Source organism: Anolis carolinensis, chromosome 1 (genome assembly GCF_035594765.1).
Source record: "Anolis carolinensis isolate JA03-04 chromosome 1, rAnoCar3.1.pri, whole genome shotgun sequence".
NCBI lineage: Eukaryota > Metazoa > Chordata > Lepidosauria > Squamata > Dactyloidae > Anolis > Anolis carolinensis.
Window position 1 is genome coordinate 251,379,305 of NC_085841.1, and position 21,157 is coordinate 251,400,461.

The following is a 21,157-nucleotide window of genomic DNA, read 5'->3' on the forward strand; positions in this document are numbered from 1 at the left end:
GTTGGTACTTGAATGGGAGACTGCTAAAATTACTATTCTCTGTAGGTACATTTCAAATGAAAAAACTAGTAAAACCGTGTCTTAGTTTTTCTAGCTTAAGAAAACTACAAAATTCATAGGGTCACCATAAATTGACAAGTGACTTGGACACAAATGGTTTTATGTTTTGCAATGTCTGTCTTATTTGTTAGTGAGAGGATACAGTTCCGAGGTTGGGGCCCAGAATTAAAGAAATGACATGCTTATCTTACAGAGTTTACTACATATTATCACCTCAAGAAATCAGGCACTGTTGGGGTCTTCCTGGGACTAGATGCTTGTCCTGATTTGCTTGTTGATCACTTTAGTTTCCAGGCTTTGCTTCCTTCTTTGATTTCTAAGCATCAAGAGCTCTGGTCTTTAAACTCTTTCACTGAGGAAGAACTTTAGCTCACACCATTATCTCTAGCCATAGCTTGGTTTAGGTCAAATAAATAAAAACTGCCTCTAGTGCCCTATTCTAATAGTTATTTTCAAACCTAGATAGCACCACAGCGGGAAGGAAATCGCATTTTGTGTTCTGACCAGGGAGAGCAATTTGTGGATATAATTCTGCGTCCTCTCTCTCTCTTTTAAGAGGAAAATTTGTAATGGAGCAAAGGCTGTTTGATATTTTGTCATCTCTAAGCCCCCAAATTGCAGGAAATCATTTTGTATTGATCGGGGGATGTCTAGAAGATAACAGAAGTAGTATCAAAGATAAAATACCTTCTAATCAAATGTTGCTATTTTGTTAATCTTTTACAGGTTCTTTCCGAAATGATGGCTTAAAAGCTGCAGATGTCCTTCCCATACTAAAGGAAAAAGTTGCCTTTGTCTCAGGTTGGTATATTTCTCCTTTTTTTTGATACTGTGGCAGTTCATTGCATTTTTGAAAATGAGAGAAACATAAAAGTATTATAATATAAACATAGTTTTAGAGTTCCATACGTCTGTAAAATATTACACATCAGATTCTCGTCTCCTGAGTTTTAAGTAGTATTCTAACCATGCAGGTGTCAGTCTAATTTAGTTCCGTGGAAACTGTTTCAGCCCAGATTTCCCCTTGTGCACAGCTGTTAAAGACGTAGAAGACTTTTATGAAATGTACAGAAGGTATTTGCAGATGTTGCATTATTGAACTTTGCAAGTAGCAATGACAAAAGACATGAGCAAGGCTCTAAGAGAAACAGGACAAAACAACTATGTGGCTGTTTTGTACATATTAGGGGATAAGCTCCATGGAACTTTCCCTCCAGTGTTGCCTACCTTTGCATATCAATAGGCAAGGTCTGGGGTGGTATGGTAGCAACAGTGGTCTACTGTGATTCTGTTTCCCTGACCTGTCAACCATCCCACAAGCCAGGGGTCCCCAAACTAAGGCCCGGGGGCCGAATGCGGCCCTCCAAGGCCATTGACCTGGCCCCCACCCTCAGTTTTAGACTTAGGCTCACCCAAAGTCTGAAAATAACAAAGGCACACAATAACAACAATCCTACTTGATTATGTCATTGGCCAGAACAGGCCCACACTTCCCACTGAAATCCTGATAAGTTTACAGTATGTTGGTTAAAATTATTTTTATTTTTAAATATTGTATTGTTCTTTCATTTACCAATATTGTAAATGAATGATAAGGTAATAATATAATATATTGTGTATACATATATATTGATAATAATATTATAATGTAATACAATATAATATTTATTTATTTATTTATTACAGTATTTCTACCCCGCCCTTCTCACCCAATAGGAGACTCAGGGCGGCCAATAATAATAATACAATATAATAATATTGTATAATATAATAATATTAATTATATATTATATATTAAATGTAATATTACTAATAATATTACGGTATAATGGTATAGTAAAATATAGTAATATATAATGCTAATATTGTGCTATGCTAATAATATAATATATTGTATGTACATACAACTTGTAAGCAGCTCTGAGTCCCCTTTGGGGTGAGAGATGGTGGGGTATAAATGTAGTAAATAAATAAGTAATTGTTGCTGGGGGGGGGGGTTGCACTACAAATAAGACATGTGCAGTAAGCATAGTCTCCTGTTTTTAACACTGTATCCTGCGTGTTGATTTTAATGATTGTTTTTATTGATGTTGATGTTTTTTACTGAGATAATTGTTTTATTGCTTTGTTACTGTTATTTGTTTGTTTTATCGGGCCTGGCCCCATGTAAGCCGCCCCGAGTCCCTTCGGGGAGATGGGGCGGGGTATAAAAATAAAGTTATTATTATTATAGTAATTGGTTCGCCTAGAGCATCGTGGATGGAGGGCGATTAATAAGTAATTAAATGATGATGATGATGATGATGATGATGATGGTTCGGGTTTTTTTTTCAAATGATAATTTGGCCCCTCAACAATCTGAGGGACCATGAATCGGCCCTCCACTTAAAAAGTTTGAGGACCCCTGCCACAAGCTATCTGTTTTCTCTGTGGGTGTTTAAGATACAGTACTGTTTCATTTTCTAAGTTAGCCAGTGTGGTTTAACTCTCTATATTGAGAGGTTGCAAAAACTATTCTACTTGTGGGGAGTGAGTCAGTGTATCAGTAGGGCTCAGAAATTCTACAGTGTGGTTGAGTGACAGATCAATTGAAACAGTCATTCAAAATATGCTGATAGGTATAAATGGTTTCCTGGTGTTTTTAGTGGATTTTTCCTGGCACCAAGATGGATATATCAAAGTAATGGTGAATCTCTAGCTGTGTGGTTGGTAGCATTATTCCTGAGTGCCCTCCTTTGCTGAGTAGAGTCAAATGAACTCGCTAATTTTCATGGAAGCTAAGGCAATTTAATAACTGGGCCATCACTAGACATTAGATTTGCAAGAAATCTGGATCAAGACTACCCCCAAGCATGGACCCATTTGAAGACCTAGTCCATGACAGTGATGATAATGAAGAAATTATTCTTTTCAGACTTCACTGCACTTGCAGTGGAATTTTTCTGGAAGGTCAAAGGTTTATTCTGACTCACAAGAATGAAACATCGGTCACTTGGTAGCTAATTGTGACCAGTCTGTGTAAACTTGGGGTACTTTATTTTATGGCGATTCAGTTTCTTCTTCGAGAGTAGATTTACAAGATGGCACCAAGATGCTCTGGTTTGATGCCATGGTAATTATCCCATGGTGTACCTCGAGTTTTCATTTTATTCCCCATGTTATGCAACATAAATGAAACTACTAGAAAATAATACCTGGAGCTGATGATTTAGTGTCACCATGACTTGAATCCATTCTCCATCATGAGATGCTAATTTAAAATTTAAACAGTTTTCCCGGAATTCAGGAAGAGGTAATGTGGATTATTGTCAGCCTACTATTGATATTAAGTCCCAAAACTCCTATTAACCTTTTCCAATAGTTTCATCCATTTTATGTGGACAAGATGGAACTCTGGGGAAGCTTAATCCAGATAAGGCAGAGATCTGGACAAATAAGGACACATCAGACCATAAAGATTTCACCTGGGATGGTTGGATGGGCAAACCTTGGCCCTCTGGGTGTTTTGGATTTTGACTCTCAAAAATGTCAGCCATCTTACTGGCTGTGAGAAATTGTGGGAGCTGAAGTCCAAAAACACCTGGAGGATCAAAGTTTACCCATGCCTGGTTTAGATGCATTCCAGAAACTTGAGTGTCTAGTTTTTTAGTGTGTCCAGAAGAGCATACTGTATATAGACAGTCCCTGTAATTACAAACATCCTACTTACAAATGACGAATAGTTAAGAAGAGGGGTGAGACAACAGGAGGTGAAAGAAATCTGTCCCTCAGAAGGAAAAGCCATTCCTTAAAGAGTTATCATGGGGAAAAGGTGTCTCTACTGAAGCTTTATCACCAATCCTTGTCTTCACAACAAGACAAATTTTTCAAAATATTATCACAGGGAGAGAAAGCAAGGTGAAATCTTCTGAACAGGGGCATAGACAATGAAACAAACACCACAGGGGTGTTAACCCTTCCCTATGCTATCCCAAGCTAATATCTGTCTGTCTGTTTGTTTCTATCTATATTTGGCTGGAGTTACACTTTAAAAGGTACTTGTTCCAACATACAAATTTAACTTAAGAACAAACCTACAGATCCTATTTTGTTCATAACTTGTGGACTGCCTACATAGCTAAGATCAATACATTCAGTACAAGTCAAATGAGTTTGCATTTATATAAGTGCCTTCTTTACAGCAGCCGTCTGAGTGGTTGCTCTTGGTTTTCTGGACTACCATCTTTTTAAGGCAATGTGGCCAAAATAGATTTTTAACCAGTGATTTATCTGTTTTTATTTTTTAGCTGTTTTAATGTGTTTTATGGTTGCTAGCTGCTTTAAGTAGTTGACAGACAAAATATCAATTTAATAAATAAATGGAATTTATTTCCTTATCAATCTGTTTATAAAGTGCATTTTCCCTAGATGATGTTGAAAGAGTCACAAAAATGATTCATTAGTCAAAAACCCATATCCTGTTCCCATCTTTAAACATTATTTTGAATAATGTATTTTGAATCACATAGTGGTTGGCCTTTGAAAGGCCTTCAGATGTACAGTAATCATAATTGTAGTAGCTATTACACAATAATCTTATAGGTCACCTAAGGATATTCAGTAGATTTTAAAGTTTATAATATGGGTCAGAAGTGGCAAAGTTGTGGTGTGCTGCAAGCTGGATTCGGCCACCAAAGCTTAAACAATTTCAAGTTTAATTTATAGCTTTCTTTCTAATTTGCATATTTATATTTAATGCTATGTCTGGACCATCATCAAGGCCACACTTCATATAACTCCTCCAATTGCATTTTCTAAGTATTCCTCAGGTCATCATGTAGAAGGCAATAACATGTTCCTTAATATTTTTAGATGGCCCTCATTAAAAAAATACAATAAAAAGCTGAACAAACACAATATGGATTACATAGCTATAATGAATTATAATGAATTACATGCATACCTCTCTCCTATCCCTCCCTCAGGAATCCCAAATTCCATTAAAAGAAAGTCACAGTCAGAAAGGCCCTGTCCTTCATTCTCTGTGACAAATGCCTGGTAAAAGACCTTGGATGCTGATCTTGCAACATGAGCAAAAAAGCCAATTGGATGAGTTGTCCTTTGACCATGATAAGCATTCAAAACATTGTTCCTTTTGCTATGAGGTTGAATAGATATCAGAAAGGAGATGTCATTCTGTCCTGGTGTGTCATGAGTCACTTACTCTTTTAAGTTTCAGACTGACCTGAAGTTGTTTAGGTTGCGGATTGGGTGAAAAAAATAGCTGTCCTCAGTCCGTAAATTCCTCTTCAGTTTCTTTTAAAGGGGTATCAGACAAGTGCACTCTGGATAGCTCTTGTTTGATTGTCTCACTGCTTTTTCTCTGCATGAAAAGGCAATCATTTCTGACCCAGCCATCTCAATAGCAGCCTTGCCACCTACACTGCCCCTGTCAACCATCTGCTGATATAATAGATAGAGGCAAGGCTCGCTGGTGGCTTTTTAAGATGAAATGTGTGAATTTTTGCAGTCTGATATAACAGCCTAAGGAGCACTATCCTTTAATCTGGAATTCAAGTGCTGTCTTGAGTGCTCAGACCTGCATGTCTGAAGAAGAGATTTCACAGAATGCCTTCACTGTCTGACTCTGGGAATTTGAAAGAGACATTCTTCTATTGAACAAAAATTAGTTATCCTCACCAAAATACTGCATTCCTCATCATAGATTATTTCTCTCTTCTTTCCTATTATATCTCTGATAATTGGTCCTCTTAATTCTACCCATTCTTCCTTTGCTGCTCCATCTTTTGGGTCATTGTGGCTATATGTCTTCAAGTCAATTCTGACTCTATCACAGGGATGTATTGGCAGGATTTTTTCAACAGGGTTTTGTCATTGCCATTCTCTAAGGCTGACCAAGTATGACTTACCCAAGTTCACGCAGTAGGTTTCTGTGACTGACAAGAGATTTGAACCTTGGTCACCTGGAGTCCTAGACTGTCATGTGGTGGGACTCACCAAGGGCTAAGGTTTATTCAAATAAACATGAAATAAGCCAAGATCATATTTACGTATAAAGAAAATGAAAGCCTTGGGTCTTTCAAAGGTTTGGCCAACAAAGCAGAATTGCAGCACACAAATGGTCCATTCTTGGCTAACAGGAGTTCCTGCTTATTGTGCCTTTCTTAAGTTCCCCAAATAGGCTTTGAGAATTAGATTTCTTTTTCTCTTTTCCATCTTCCCTTACCTGCCCCTTTCTAGCTCACTTACTCATTCTTGGTCTGGTTCAGGGCTTTTCCCCCAGCATTGCTGCACCTTCAATTCATGGGAAATCAGATTGACCAGGTCTGTAATGCACTGCAGTGCCTCATATTATGTTGGGACCATGTTGCATCTACGCCGTAGCATTAATGTGGCTTGAAGCCACTTTAATTGCCAGGATACAACTCTCATGATTTCATAGCAGTGAGCCATGGCAGTTAAAGTGGTGTCAAACTGCATTAATTATATAGTGTAGATGCAACCATCACATACACTGATGTATGTAGGATTTATTTCTTGTGAATCATCTGATATGTTAAAACGCTGAAACAACCACATTTCTAATGTATAAATGTATTGGACGTATTGGAATAGGCTCTCAGGTATAATTAACTGCAAGATGGAAGATTAAGGGCAGCATTCCTTGCAGCTCTCTCTTAGCTGTGAGAAGCAACAGCCACAAATATAATCAAATCAAAACCCATCTTCCATTACAAGATTTTATGTTAAGGTTTCCATGGAAATTGGCATAGTACAGGTTGATTCACTCCTCATTAACAAAGTACAAACTGCTTGGGATTAAGCATTAATTACCTCAGAGCAATCCTGCTCACCTGGGGTGGTGAGATCTGTTTTTGAGGTCAAATTACAAGCGAGAATATAACCTCTAATTCAAGTATAAAATTAATGACTGCTCATTATAGAAATATTCGTAACTGTGTTTGTGCACAGTGAGCTTTCTAGGCATGTGAATTCTCACAAAACAACAAAATATACAATGTGTTCTGTGCAGAATTACATTTTTCTATGGCTACGAAGTGCTCAGCTATTCAAATATCCTTTTATAATAGGGCTAGGGGTTGTTTTGTTTTCCATAGGGATGTAATGAATAGTCATAACATTTCTCATTCTTGATGCAATAAGATGTCTTATCACATTAAAGCATCATTTTGAGTAACTGACCATTCCTAAGATATTTCCTTATGAACCTGCCAGTGTTTTCGGGAGAGATCTTGCCCAAGTAGGGGAGATTGGAAATAGGCCGAAAGTTTCCGAATTGAGGTGGGATCCAATGATGGCTTTTTCAACAGCAGCTTGATCACAACCATTTTTAGGCTCGCTGGAAACTTGCCTTCCTGAAGGGAGGCATTCACCACCACCTTCACCCACTCGACTAAACCCCCTCTGCCTTCTCTCACCAGCCAGGATGGGCAGGGGTCCAGGATGCATGTGGTCGGTCTCGCCTCTCCAAGGATCTTGTCCACATTCTCGAGCAAAACCAATTGAAATGAATCCAACAAAACTGGACAAGCAGGTGCACTCATTATCCAACATTTTCGATTATCCAACATTCTGCCAGCCCGTTTATGTTGAATAAGTGAGACTCTACTGTAAGTGAGGTTTATATATCTGTGGAATGTCCAGGATGGGGGAAAGAACTCTTGTCTGCCTGAGGTACATGTGAATGTTGCAATTTGCTACCTTGATTAGCATTTTAATAGCCCACAGTTTCAAGGCCTGACTGGTAGCTGCCTGGGGGAATCCTATGTTAGGAGGTGTTAGCTGGCCCTGAATGATTCTTATCTCGAATTCCCTCTCTTTTTGAGTTTTGCTCTTTAATTGCTGTTCTGATTTTAGAGTTTATTAATACTGCTAGCCAGATTTAGTTCATTTTCATGGTTTCCTCCTTTCTGTTGAAATTGTCCACATGCTTGTGGATCTTAACCTCTGAGGATGCTTGCCATAGATGTGGGCGAAACGTCAAGAGAGAATGCTTTTGGAACATGGCCATACAGCCCGGAAACTTCACAACAACCCAACAATAATAACAAAAACAGCAGCAATATCAACCTGTTGTGTGAGAATGAGACAATGAGTCCCTTCTTTTATCTGTGTACAACATTTCCTTCATCCACCACCTTTGTGAATCAAAACATCTTCCATAGGACAGGTTTATTGCTGAAAAGATACAGACAACTCGTCCTGTCATTGCATGTATTTTTGCAATATCAGATGAGTACTGAGGCCAAGAGACAGAGCTGCCCAAACAAAACTGTGAGTCAGTGGTAGAAGACTCCATAGCACAACCAGTCATAAAACTGACCAGGTTTCTATGACAGAATTCTGTTGAATGCCAAATCAATGGCTTTAGGTCTATTTGACCAGTGATATGACCAGTGAAGAACACTTTTAATTTCAATTAGCTAAACAAACAGCCAGGACAGACAAAGAGAGAAAAGCTCTCTTTTCTTTTGTCTTTTCATTCTGTGTTTCCTTTCTCTTTGAGAAATTATCTTTTACCTTCACCAGGGTGGGGAAAGAGCAATCTTGATATCCCCCAGAGCCATTCTTCTTGATGGGTTTTCTAAGTATGTGCTTCTGAAAATGCGTATAGGGTTACATAGTATTTTGGTGCTACTGAAAATGTATCTTTACCTGTACTGTACCTTCCATGGAATCTGTAGATTGTGTGATGATTACAGATAAAGGAAAACTGCCTGTGTGCATCCTTAAACTCTGAACACTACCTCAACAGATTTGTGGAACTTAATTATTAGTTGGTCAATTCCCACCAGAGAGAAGCTGTTCTACTTGCAATAGGAAACGTATTCCGCTTAAGTACCATAAAGGGAGAGGAAGCCTTTATCAGGAAGTTCCATTTCAGTTGTTTATATAATTTTTTTTCAGTTTGACTCACATAACGTAATATGCTTCCTAATTCCTTTTCCTAATCTCTTAAAAACTTTTCTGCAGGTGGCCGTGATAAACGAGGCGGTCCCATCTTGACATTTCCAGCACGCAGCAATCATGACAGAATAAGGCAGGAAGACCTTCGGAAACTTGTGACTTACTTGGCTAGCGTACCGAGGTAAAGGTTCAAAAGAACAACATTGGTGGAAAGAATATATTGTTTGTTGGCAAGCTGCTCATTTTCCTATGTTGGCCTTTGGTACTGTTTTGCTCATACTAGCACCTCTCACTTTCACGTATACTCCAATTATATCTTAACCAGTCAGTCAAATGGAATAGGGACATATACACACACATACACAACCACATGAGAGAGGAACATGGTTGAGTATGGTTAGAGGTTTAGCTTTCTTTTCGTGGCATGCACATATGAGCTGCTGCTTATTTTATTCTACACTTGCAGATTAGAAAAAGAGAAACGGGTGAGGGTTTTTTTTAATGCACTTTCACTAATACTTGTTGTACTCATAATTTGAATGTAGAATCTGGATTGGCTAGAACCAATAAAAATTACAATCAACATTGTTGCTCGTCTTCATTATGTCCTGCATTTAGTAATGATAAAAGTGGCGTAATCTAGACTAACATCTGCCTGTTTACTTGGAAAGAAACTGAGGGTTTTTTTATTGGATTTTTATTTCTTCCAAACATTATTTCTTTATTTTCAAAATGTAATTCCAGCATCATGCTGATGATGCAGTGCCTGGTGGTTGCAGTGGAAAAGGGAGAGTGCTGATTCCTGATTCCCCTATAATTCATCACATTTGCCCTGTTCATTCGTGTAGTTTGTGGGTTTGAACTACCAAGTAATTTACTCTTCCCATCTTCTGGTTTAACATTGGATCTTTTGAAATGGGCACTTACCCTGTAATAATTACTATAATTTTAAACGTTTGTCTCCCACTGCTCAAATACTGTGTGCTGATTAAATCATGATGTAAAATGAAATCTTTGATCTGTTTCCATGATGGTATCAGAAGGGATTTTTTACATGACTTTGGCTGTTCATATGCATAGATAATCTGTAAACTAGGGAAAGACACAAACTAAACATGGTGACAATCTGTACATGCACAGTATGGTCTAAATCAAATCTGAACATAAAATCAACAAAAAAGCTAGCTTGATTATTTAAAAGTCCGGAAATAAACTCAAGTAAATTGGGGCCACATAATCAAGGGAGAAATATGGTTTAGATCAGGGGTCCCCAAACTAAGGCCCGGGGGCCGGATGCGGCCCTCCAAGGTCATTTACCTGGCCCCCGCCCTCAGTTTTATAATATAATATTTTTATATCAGTTTTAATAATATAATATATTGTGTATACATATAATATTGATAATAATATTATATTATACAATATAATACTAATAATAATAATACCATATAATAATATTAATTATATGTTATATATTATGTATTATATAATAGTATAGTGGTATAGTTCAATATAGTAATATATAATGCTAATATTGTGCTATGCTAATAATATAATATATTGTATGTACATACAGCTGCTCTGAGTCCCCTTCTGGGTGAGAAGGGTGGGATATAAATGTAGTAAATAAATGCAGTAAATAAATAATTAATTTTAGACTTGGGCTCGGCCAAAGTCTGAAATGACTTGAAGGCACACAACAACAACAACAATCCTAATTAACTTGACTATCTCATTAGCCAGTGGCAGGCCCACACTTTCCATTGAAATCCTGATAGGTTTATGTTGGTTAAAATTGTTTTCATTTTTAAATATTGTATTGTTCTTTCATTGTTGTTGTTGTTGCTGCACTACAAATAAGACATGTGCAGTATGCATAGGAATTTGTTTGAATTTTTTTTCAAATGATAATTCGGCCCCTCAACAGTCTGAAGGATAGTGGACCGGCCCTCTGCTTCAAAAGTTTGAGGACCCCTGGTTTAGATAATGCAGTGCATATTCTTGTTATGTATGTTAGCAAGGCAATATTTTACAATGCTGCAGATAAAATTGCTTATATCTACTTTGACTTGGATGCTGTGGTTTGCCCTTCTGGGATGCCTCTCTGGGATAGATCTGGAGTCCTACTTGGAGGGGTAAATTCAGAAGGCAGTGATGGGGAATTGTTGCTGGGTCCCATGGCCTTTGTGGTACTTCAAGGTTTGTTTCTGCCCTCCATGTTATTTGACATAGATGAAACCACTGGGGAAAGTTACGTGGAGTTTTGAGGTTTAGTGTAACTTCTGATGACATTTATGCCACAAAATATGTGTTGGTACTAAATAGTGGTGTGCATTTGGGACTTGTCCTGTTTTATGTCCCAGCTTTCAGTGGGGCCCTGTTCTGTTTTCATCTGAACTCCTGAAATCGGGAGGTCAGACATTTGTTTTGTTTTGTCTTCCAGGCTGGAAGATCTGTTTTCTTTCAGCCCAAAGCACCTGGGCCTACACGTGCAGGCTTTGGACCTACGCAGTGCACCCGGGCCTCGCTGGGCCTGCTGCAGCCGATTGCAAAGTAAGGAGCACTCCTTGCTCGGCACTCGGCTGCAGCAGGGCCAGCGAGGTCCAGCCGATTCCCGAGTAAGGAGCGCTCCTTACTCGGCAATCAGCTGCAGACCCTGCAAGGCCCGGGTGCGTAGGCCCAAATCCTGCACCTGTACAGCCCAGGAGCTTTCAGCCTACGGGTGCAGACTTTGGGCCTATGTACCCAGGCCTCTCAGTCAATCAATCCGAAAAGCAGTCTTGGAGCCGATACTGGCTCCCACCTGCCTTTCGTTTCGAGTTGGTTATTGTTTCGGGGGCGGGGGGGGGGGGGTCCCTTTTGTGCCATCCGAATGGAAACACAAATGAATCAAAAGGAACAAATATCGCACATATCTCTAGTACTAAACCATGTTGCCATCAGTAATGGACTGGGTGAAGGATAACAAATTGAATGTTAATCCAGCAAGATAGGTACTCCTGGTCAATTGAAAGGACACACAATGAGCAGGGATTCGATCAGTGGCAAATGAAGATATACTCCCCCGAAATCTCTGGTTTGTAGGTTGGGTGTACTTCTGGGCCCAGCCCTGAACCTAGAAATGCAGGATTCATTAGGAGCTAGTAATGTGTTTACACAATTAAAATAACTGTTCCTTAGGAATATCAGAACTATCGATGGGAATACATGTCTTGATTACATCCCATTTTGATTACTCCAACATACTCTGTATTGGAAATGGTTCAACAACTTCAGCAGGTGCTAAAACCTGGGCAGCATCCAGGCATAGTTACTGGGAACATATAACTTGTTGCTAAAGCCACCAGTCTTTTTTCAGGCTAGTTGTGACTTGTAAAGCCCTATATAGCCTGGTATGCTTTAGTGGGAGTATGAGAAGGGCCTTCTACATGGCTGCTCCCAGAATCTTGAATTCCCTTCCTAGGAAGAATCCCTCCTTGCTGTTCTTTCGCTATTTGACAGACAGTCAAATAGTATTTTAATTTTTATAGCTATAGATATATTTGATTTTGCTTGTAATTTCATTCATACAGAGTCCATTCTTGTGGTTAAAAACAGGCAAAATGGTTAATTAATTTATCAGTGGCTACATTGTGAATTCATTCTGGATTTAGGTTCATACTCTGAAGGAGCTATACAACCTGTTAAATTGTAACCCTCAGATAGGTTTGGCTCCTTTCATAACCCCTTTTAAGATTTAGAATAAAACTCGGTGCATAATAAACAACTGACTGAAACGGAATTCACCACTGTGCCAATAATTAATGGTGTGTTGTATTCTTGTTGATTTGCTTAAATCAAGCACAGAGATTAAGCATGTCATCACAAAGCCTGTTAAGGGCACTAAAAATTGATGGAGAACATGAGTGAGAGAAATAAGCATATTAATTCCAGGGCTGTTCTGGAAGACATTATTTATTGGCCATATTTGCTATTTCTAAGTAAAACCTCTGTGCCCTCCTAAATTCTCCTTGGAGAGCACAGTGCTGCTTTCTGTCTATTCAGAGAATTCTGTGTGAAATGATGTAGGGAGAAAAAGGCCTTCCCTCCCAAAAACAAACAAACAAACAAAATCCCTCTGTAAAAATATTTGACACCTTGGCATGTGACACCTAAGTGTTGGGCAGCTAGTATACAGAGCAGCCGGAAAGGAAGAAGAAAGAACTGTTGAGATGGCATACTGAGCTTAACAAGCACAGTAGGCTTAGGATGTTTTTGAAGCAGGGTTTATTCTCTGCTATTATTCCCTGTCCAAGTCTACCTTGAGGGCTGCCCTGAAGGCATTTATAGCAAAAGGGTTTTAGCACGCAAGGCCCAATAATGGACACTGAGCATAGAAGTGGAATACAACAGTTTCAGAGCCTTCCACAGGGATGACTTTTGAGATTTGACCTAGGGTGCATCTACACCCTAGAATGAATGCACTTTGACACCACTTTAACTGCCATGACTCGGTACTATGGAATCATGATGAGAACCCTGGCAGAGAAAAGTCTTTAGCTTTCTCTGCAGTAGGGTGCTGGTCCCTCACAAAACTACATCTCCTTGGATTCCATAGCCTTGAACCCTGGTAGTTAAAGCAGTGTCACACTGCTTAAGTTCTACATTGTAGATCGGCCATGGACAAACTTTGGCCCTTCAGCTGTTTTGGACTTCAATTCCCAGTAATCCCAGCCAGCTTTTCGTCTGTTAGGAATTTTGGAAATTGAAGTCCAAAACACCTGGAGGACCAAAGTTTGCCCATGCCTGTTGTAGATGCACCCTTAGAAAGGACAACAGACCACCTGAGTACGTAAAAGCCATGATGGACAAGACCCAAGAACTTTAATCCCACTTCTGATTATTATGTCTGTCCTATTACGCAAGGAGTTCTTGCTTTGTATTATAGGTGGCCAAGTTGATAAAAAATAAAGCTTTGTTTTTCTGCTGTATAAGAATAAGACAACTTTTTTCAGCTGTGATACTGCAAACCTAGATTTCTTTTAGATGGGAATAATTGTTCAAGTGGGTTTAACCATCCAAATGATAAAGTGATCAAAATTGAGTAGCAATTTGGTCATGTAGGAAGGTTGTGAATTTAAATAAAGTGAGGGTAGGGACACCGAACCATAATATACTTTTGGAGTGTGAGAAATACATCAGCCATTTCATGCACACAAAAGTAACTTACTTAAGTTTTTTAATTATTGTTAACTTGGACTTTTGCCATCTATTGTTTCATTGTGTAGGATTATGAATGTGGTTTGGGTTGAAAGGGTAGTAGGTCAAACTTCCATGACTAAAAGTCAGGCAGTTGTCAGTTTCTTTCCAGATAATGTTGCAGTAAAGCTGTCTCTTTAGATGTTACTCTGTTTTGCATGAATTGTAGGCTTAGAAATGTGATCCCTGGTCCTGCCCTACATTGATCACTATCACAACTACTTGCCCCAGTCCAAACTGTTTAACAAGCTTCTTGCTTTCTCTTGGGAGTTTAGTAGAAATAACTCATACCCAGGCTATATTTTCCACTTATACTTTTATGCCACAGGTAAATCAATCGGACAGCTGCTCACATGTTTTCTGTGATAACATTTCTTCTAGTTAGCATAAGATGTTTGAAAAATGGGCATGCAAACTGTCCTGAGCAAAGCTTTTTTAGATGCTATTGGCTGCAGTAGAAGTGAGAGGAACATGGCTGTTAAAACAGTGGGACTTGACAGTACTTAACAGGATATCAAAGCCAGCACTATCAGTATGTGTAGGCCTTAACTAAAATTCCTAGCTATAACTTGCATGCTTCTATACTTATTAGAAGGTATAGATCCCCATCCCTAATTACCTATGTAGTATCTTGTTAAGTTTTGTTTTTGGTATCCAGCCAGAAGGTATTCTGTAATAATCCTGAGATCAATTTATAATCTTTAGTTTTACTGGAGTGTTAGGAAAACATGACAGTGAGGATTGGTCTATTACAGCATTGTTGTTGTTGTTGCTATGTTTATTTATACCCTGTGTTTTCTCTCCACAAGGGGAGTCTAGCCTCACCTGTTCCAGCACTGCCCTCCGGGCAGGACAAAGTGTCTTTCTGTAACACAGGGCTTCTTAAATTGTGGATCCTGGCCCCAGTGGGGTCCCATAGTTTTCTGTTGGGGGCCCAGAAATTTTTGACAACAGTAAAAGGTTTCTGAATGCCACCTAGTGGCTGTTTTAGACATTTACATGACCCTGTTGTGTAGTGTTTACAATGGTCTCTGCAGAAGATCCTTCAGCTATAATTCATAAAAAGGAAAATCAGCTTGTTTAATAAGCCTTGAAAATGCCAATTTGTTGTCAAGTAAATATTTGATTTTTATACTGATTTTATATACATGTATACCCAGGGTCAGATAACAATTTCTGTGGTCAAAAGCAGTCCTGAGTGGAAAAATGTAAGAAAACCTGCTATAGAACAGTGACTCCTATGCCTATGGAGGATTTTCATTTCCTCTGGAATTCTTGTTTTCCTGGCACAGAAGTGGTCCTCCTCTTCACAAAAGCAGGGTTCGGGCAAGGAGAGCTGTGCTGGGATTGGTAGAGAATTTGAACACTCTCCCTCTTTATGTGTTTATTTTATCTGCTTGCACAATGCCCTCATGGACTTATTGTAGAGAACTTAAATTCATGTGATAAGTAATTATATTGGGTGTCGGGGATTTGTGATTGCTAATGAGAAGAGGTTGTATTCCAGTATTTCAAAGGTCTGGAGAACAAGCCCTATGAGGAGCGGCTTAAAGTGCTGAGCATGTTTAGCTTGCAGAAGAGAAGACATGAGCAGAGACATGATAGCAATGTATAAATATGTGAGGGGAAATCATAGGGAGGAAGGAGCAAGCTTGTTTTTTGCTGCCCTGAAAACTAGGATGCAGAACAATGGCTTCAAACTACAGGAAAGGAGATTCCACCTGAATATTGGGAAGAACTGTGAGAGCTGTTCAGCAGTGGAACTCTCTGCCCCTGAGTGTTGTGGCAGCTCCTTCTTTGGAGGCTTTTAAGAAGATGCTGGATGGCCATCTGTCGGGGGTGCTTTGAATACGGTTTTCCTGCTTCTTGGCAGGGGGGTTGGACTGGCCTATGAGGTCTTTTCCAACTCTGTGATTCTATGATTCTATATTATTCTGGCTCCCTATTCCCACTTGTATTTATTCTCAGTTGAATTAGCTGACATTCCTTGATGGTAGAAATCTATGTGTGTGTCTTATTAAATTTAGTGGAGCTTACTCCTAAGTACTGAAAGTGGCTATAGGACTACAGACTAAATCTGTATCACCATCAATAACACCACCACCATTATCATCTGTAGAGATCATACAGTGCAAACAACTATCATAAAAAAGCCACAACCCCATATATTGGAACTAAATTACTGAAGTTTTGTTCTGTTTCTCTCAGAGGGTAAATACTGTTGTCTGGGTTATTTGCTTGCCCTCCCTGTCTTTTAAAAGAGACACTGGATAGAAATACTGGTCTTCCGTCATTACTTGGTTAAATTGTGAGTGTTGCTACATGGCGCTACTATAGGACTTTTTCAAGTGGAATTTATGGGTTAATTGGGGCATCCCATTTACTTATTAAGTGAGTGAACTTTTTATGTTTGTGTGGGTGACTTTGGCTTAATTATGTTTTTGAGAGGACCGATCTCATGAATCTCTTTGTATCTTAATTAAATTGGTCTGTTCTCTTTGTATGAGAGGCTCTCGTTCTTATTTGTGAGGTTGGCACAGTTTGCATTTTTAACAGCCAAAGTGCTCCAGGGTTTGGAATGCTAGGTTTGAAGATTAATTTGTTAATTCATTGTCATTAACATTACATTAAGCTGCTTGCTGGATTTATCTGTTAGCGCTGATATTCCCTTCCTGCTCATAACCCAGATGCCCAATGCATTAGCACAACTCTTAGCTTAGTCCATTGTGTTATGTTTAATTATTATTCTTGTTCTGTAATACCAGTATTTTTGTGTAGCTACTTTCTTTAAGGCAATCAGTGAATCACGTTTGAAACACAACAGATCCATCTTTGCCAATGGTTTCCTATTAATAGACACAGTATTCTAAGATTCTGCATGTTACAGAATAAACATAAGAATTAGTCTTTTAGGCTTGAGAAAGGTTTGAAAATAAGTAGCTAAGTGTAACCGATTATACACTAATTACTGTAAAAAGCACTTTCAAAAGAAATTTAATAAATTAATTTTTGGTAAATGTACATTCACTACCAAAGCTTGAAATGACTACTTAATTTTAGTTGTTTGGAAACTCTTTTCTCTCTGGGGTTGTTGTATGTTTTCTGGGCTGTATGGCCATATTCTAGAAGTATTCTCTCCTGACGTTTCTCCCACATCTATGGCAGGCATCCTCAGAGGTTGTGAGGTACCTCTTTCCTCTCCCCACTCAGGCCTGCCAGAGTTGCCCATCACTGTGTTGCCGAAGGCTTTCATGGCCGGAATCACAGGGTTGTTGTGTGTTTTCCAGGATGTATGGCCATGTTCCAGAAGTATTCTCTCCCGGCATTTCACCCACATCTATGGTAGGCATCCTCACAACCTCTGCCTGCCATAGATGTGGGCGAACGTCAGGAGAGAATACTTCTGGAACATGGCCATACATCCTGGAAAACACACAACAACCCTTGCCCATCACTGCTTCAGCTAGATATACAAAGAATTCCATTTAGGATATTTTTGGTGAACAATGGCACTGAGCTATGGTCTATCTATCCCCATTTCAAACTTACCAATATATCATCTTGCATAACTCACTGCCCTGCTTAGGAATACTAACATACCAGATTGCTCAGCCCATGATAAGAACTTACCTAGTAATTTGTAGATAGAGTAGTGGATTTCTGATGCTGTTGCTTACTACTTTTATGATATTTTCCCCAATGTGCTTCCCCCCCATTAAACGTGCATATTTGTCTATTTATTTCACATGTCATTTACATGAGAACATATACATTTCTTTTACATGTCTATTTTCTTAAATTCTGTTTAATTGTTTTTTCTTTTTAGCATCAGTTAAGAATTGTGCACTGAGATGTTAGTGTGTGAGATGTATCCTCAGCCATTTATATCACTTAGTGATGTTTCAGCTGTCTGTAACTTTTCGTGCCCTTTTCTACTTAAAACCAAATTATTTCATTGAGATTGTATCTGAAAACCTTATGACTGTGGCTCTTCATGGTCATTAATGAGCCTTTTAATAAGCATCACTTATACAAAAATGGAGTCAATGAGCTGGTTTGCAAAATAGCACTCAGCTCATTTGAACTAATGGTGTTCCCACAAAATTTTATTTCGAAAATGATAATTTTCAATATCTTCTCTCCTACAAATGTAACATTAATCCTACCATCATATTGAATCCAATGTGAAAAGCTCTGCCAGGTAAACAATGATGGATGCTAACTACCTAGTGATGTGAAAGAAGCAAAAACTGGACAATTTTCAATGCAATTCATAGATAAAGAAAGGGTCTTGTCTCAGAATGCATATAAGACTGTTTTTGGTTAAAATAAGTCCAATGCATTTTGACCAGTTTGTACCTTAAAGGCCCTATTTGGGGACTATATCAGACCATAAAAGGACAATACATAATTATGTAAGATCATATTACTTAAACAATGACATTTGTACATTGCTGATATCTGATATTTACTTTAAATAAAAGTTCATAAATTTCTCAATCAGGATAACCTATGAGCAAAGACTGGAGACTTTTTAATGTATTTTAAATACCATACCATAGATAATAGATTACACACACACATAAATATATTCCAAAGGTTGATGGATGTTAGTTGTCAACTGCCATTAAATCATTATTGGCTCACAGGAACCCCATAAATGAGAGATTTCAAGATATCTCAGTTATCAACAGATGGCATGGCGAAATTGATCAGTTACCATCGCATGGGAAAATCCATTATTTTTCCTGCATCTAGGTATGTACAGGTGGCTGGGGCTGGTAGATTGTCAGCTTCAAATAACACACATTTTTTGAATTAAAGTGTCAGGGACCATTGGACAACCACTGGAAGTAGGCTTGTGTCATGTGATGGCAACCCCGGGACTTCAAATTAACAGCATATAGAAAGGAGGAAATTTCCTAATGTGATGAGATCCTATGTTAGTTAGTGTGGCTGTGAATTCTGGGGGTTTTTTTGGAAGTGTATCTGCAATGGACACAGTGAGCACAGGAACCTTCTACCCCATCACTCATTTGTCTCTCGCTCCATCTACATTGCCATATAAAATCCAGATTATCTGCTTTGAACTGCTATATAATCCAGTTCAAAGCAAATAATCAGGATTTTATATGGCAGTGTAGAAGGGGCCTCTGATTACAACTGTGCTTGTCTGATCAGTTCAATAATAGCTAGTTTGTTCCATTATTTGTTCATACAACTGTGTTAAAGTGCTCCACTGATTGAAATCCACTAACATATTCTTATTGCAAAGCTCATTAAAAAGGAAATACTATTACTGTTTTTTTTAATGAAGTGTTGAGTGCTATAATTAGTTTGTTAACACTGCTTTTTATTTAAATAGCCTTTGTTGTTGTGTGCCTTCAAGTAATTTCTGACTTATGGTGACCCTAAGGCAACCCAATCATGGAGTTTCTTGGCAAGATTTGTTCAGAGGGGGTTTGCCGTATGCTTTGATATGATTTACTGCTAATTCTGTCAGCATATTTCATTAGCTTTCTTGGACACTCAATTCTTGCATTTTTCCAAGTCTAATAGTCAGAATTCTGCTAGTTTATTTCAGCTTGTGCTGCAAGCAGGGCCGGTTGGACATATGAGGCTGCTGAAGCGGCGGCCTCGGGCGCTGGCCGCTAGGGGCGCTGTCGAGGCGTCGACAGCAGCCCATAGCGCCACAGCAGAGATTGCCCAATTCTCCCTTCGTTCCTGGACGCGGCCGCAGCTCGCCCTGGCGACCTGCGGCCGCGTCCAGGAAGGGAGAATTGGGCGATCTCTGCTGTGTGCACGCACACAGCAGAGATCGCCCAAACCTCCCTTCGTTCCTGGACGCGGCCGCAGCTCGCCCTGGCGACCTGCGGCCGCGTCCAGGAAGGGAGAATTGGGCGATCTCTGCTGTGTGCACGCACACAGCAGAGATCGCCCAAACCTCCCTTCGTTCCTGGACGCGGCCGCAGCTCGCCCTGGCGACCTGCGGCCGCGTCCAGGAAGGGAGAATTGGGCGATCTCTGCTGTGTGCACGCACACAGCAGAGATCGCCCAAACCTCCCTTCGTTCCTGGACGCGGCCGCAGCTCGCCCTGGCGACCTGCGGCCGCGTCCAGGAAGGGAGAATTGGGCGATCTCTGCTGTGTGCACGCACACAGCAGAGATCGCCCAAACCTCCCTTCGTTCCTGGACGCGGCCGCAGCTCGCCCTGGCGACCTGCGGCCGCGTCCAGGAAGGGAGAATTGGGCGATCTCTGCTGTGTGCACGCACACAGCAGAGATCGCCCAAACCTCCCTTCGTTCCTGGACGCGGCCGCAGCTCGCCCTGGCGACCTGCGGCCGCGTCCAGGAAGGGAGAATTAGGCGATCTCTGCTGTGTGCAGGCACACAACAGAGATCGCCCAAACCTCCCTTCGTTCCGGCCCCCACAGCAGTGGCTTCCTCCTCCTTCCTCGAAGAAGGTGCATGCCGCTGCTGTCCTTTCCCTGCACAAGCCTTTGCAGCCCTTTCTGACCTCTCCCGGCAAAAGCATTTGCAGCCATTCCTGGCTCCTCCCTCTCCCTGCACAAGCCTTTCCTGCCTCCTTCCTCGCCCTGTGCCTGCCTGGAGTTGGAGTTTTGCTTGTGTTTACAAAGGTATTATAATTATTATTTAATTTGTGGTGGACAAAGGCAGAAGAGGGCTGGACTAAATGGCCCAAGGGGTCTTTTCCAGCCCTTGATATTATTTTTATTGTTATTATTACTAACATTGAGGCTGGGTGACCATCTGCCATGGGTGCTTTGCTTGTGGTGGACAAAGGCAGAAGAGGGCTGGACTAAATGGCCCAAGGGGTCTTTTCCAGCCCTTGATATTATTTTTATTGTTATTATTACTAACATTGAGGTTGGGTGGCCATCTGCCAGGGGTGCTTTGCTTGTGGTGGACAAA

General features: G+C 39.9%; 1 protein-coding gene across 8 annotated transcripts in view; it reads left to right on the forward strand.

Annotated features, from left to right (window-relative positions):
• kalrn (kalirin RhoGEF kinase) overlaps positions 1-21,157 on the forward strand; it is a 627,264-nt gene that overhangs the window by 239,397 nt on the left and 366,710 nt on the right. For all 8 annotated transcript variants that reach the window (XM_008109458.3, XM_062971761.1, XM_062971850.1 and 5 more), the window contains 2 exons: positions 787-861; positions 9,055-9,169. In XM_008109458.3, the coding sequence (XP_008107665.1) occupies positions 787-861; positions 9,055-9,169 (190 nt within the window). The remainder of the gene's footprint in view (positions 1-786; positions 862-9,054; positions 9,170-21,157) is intronic.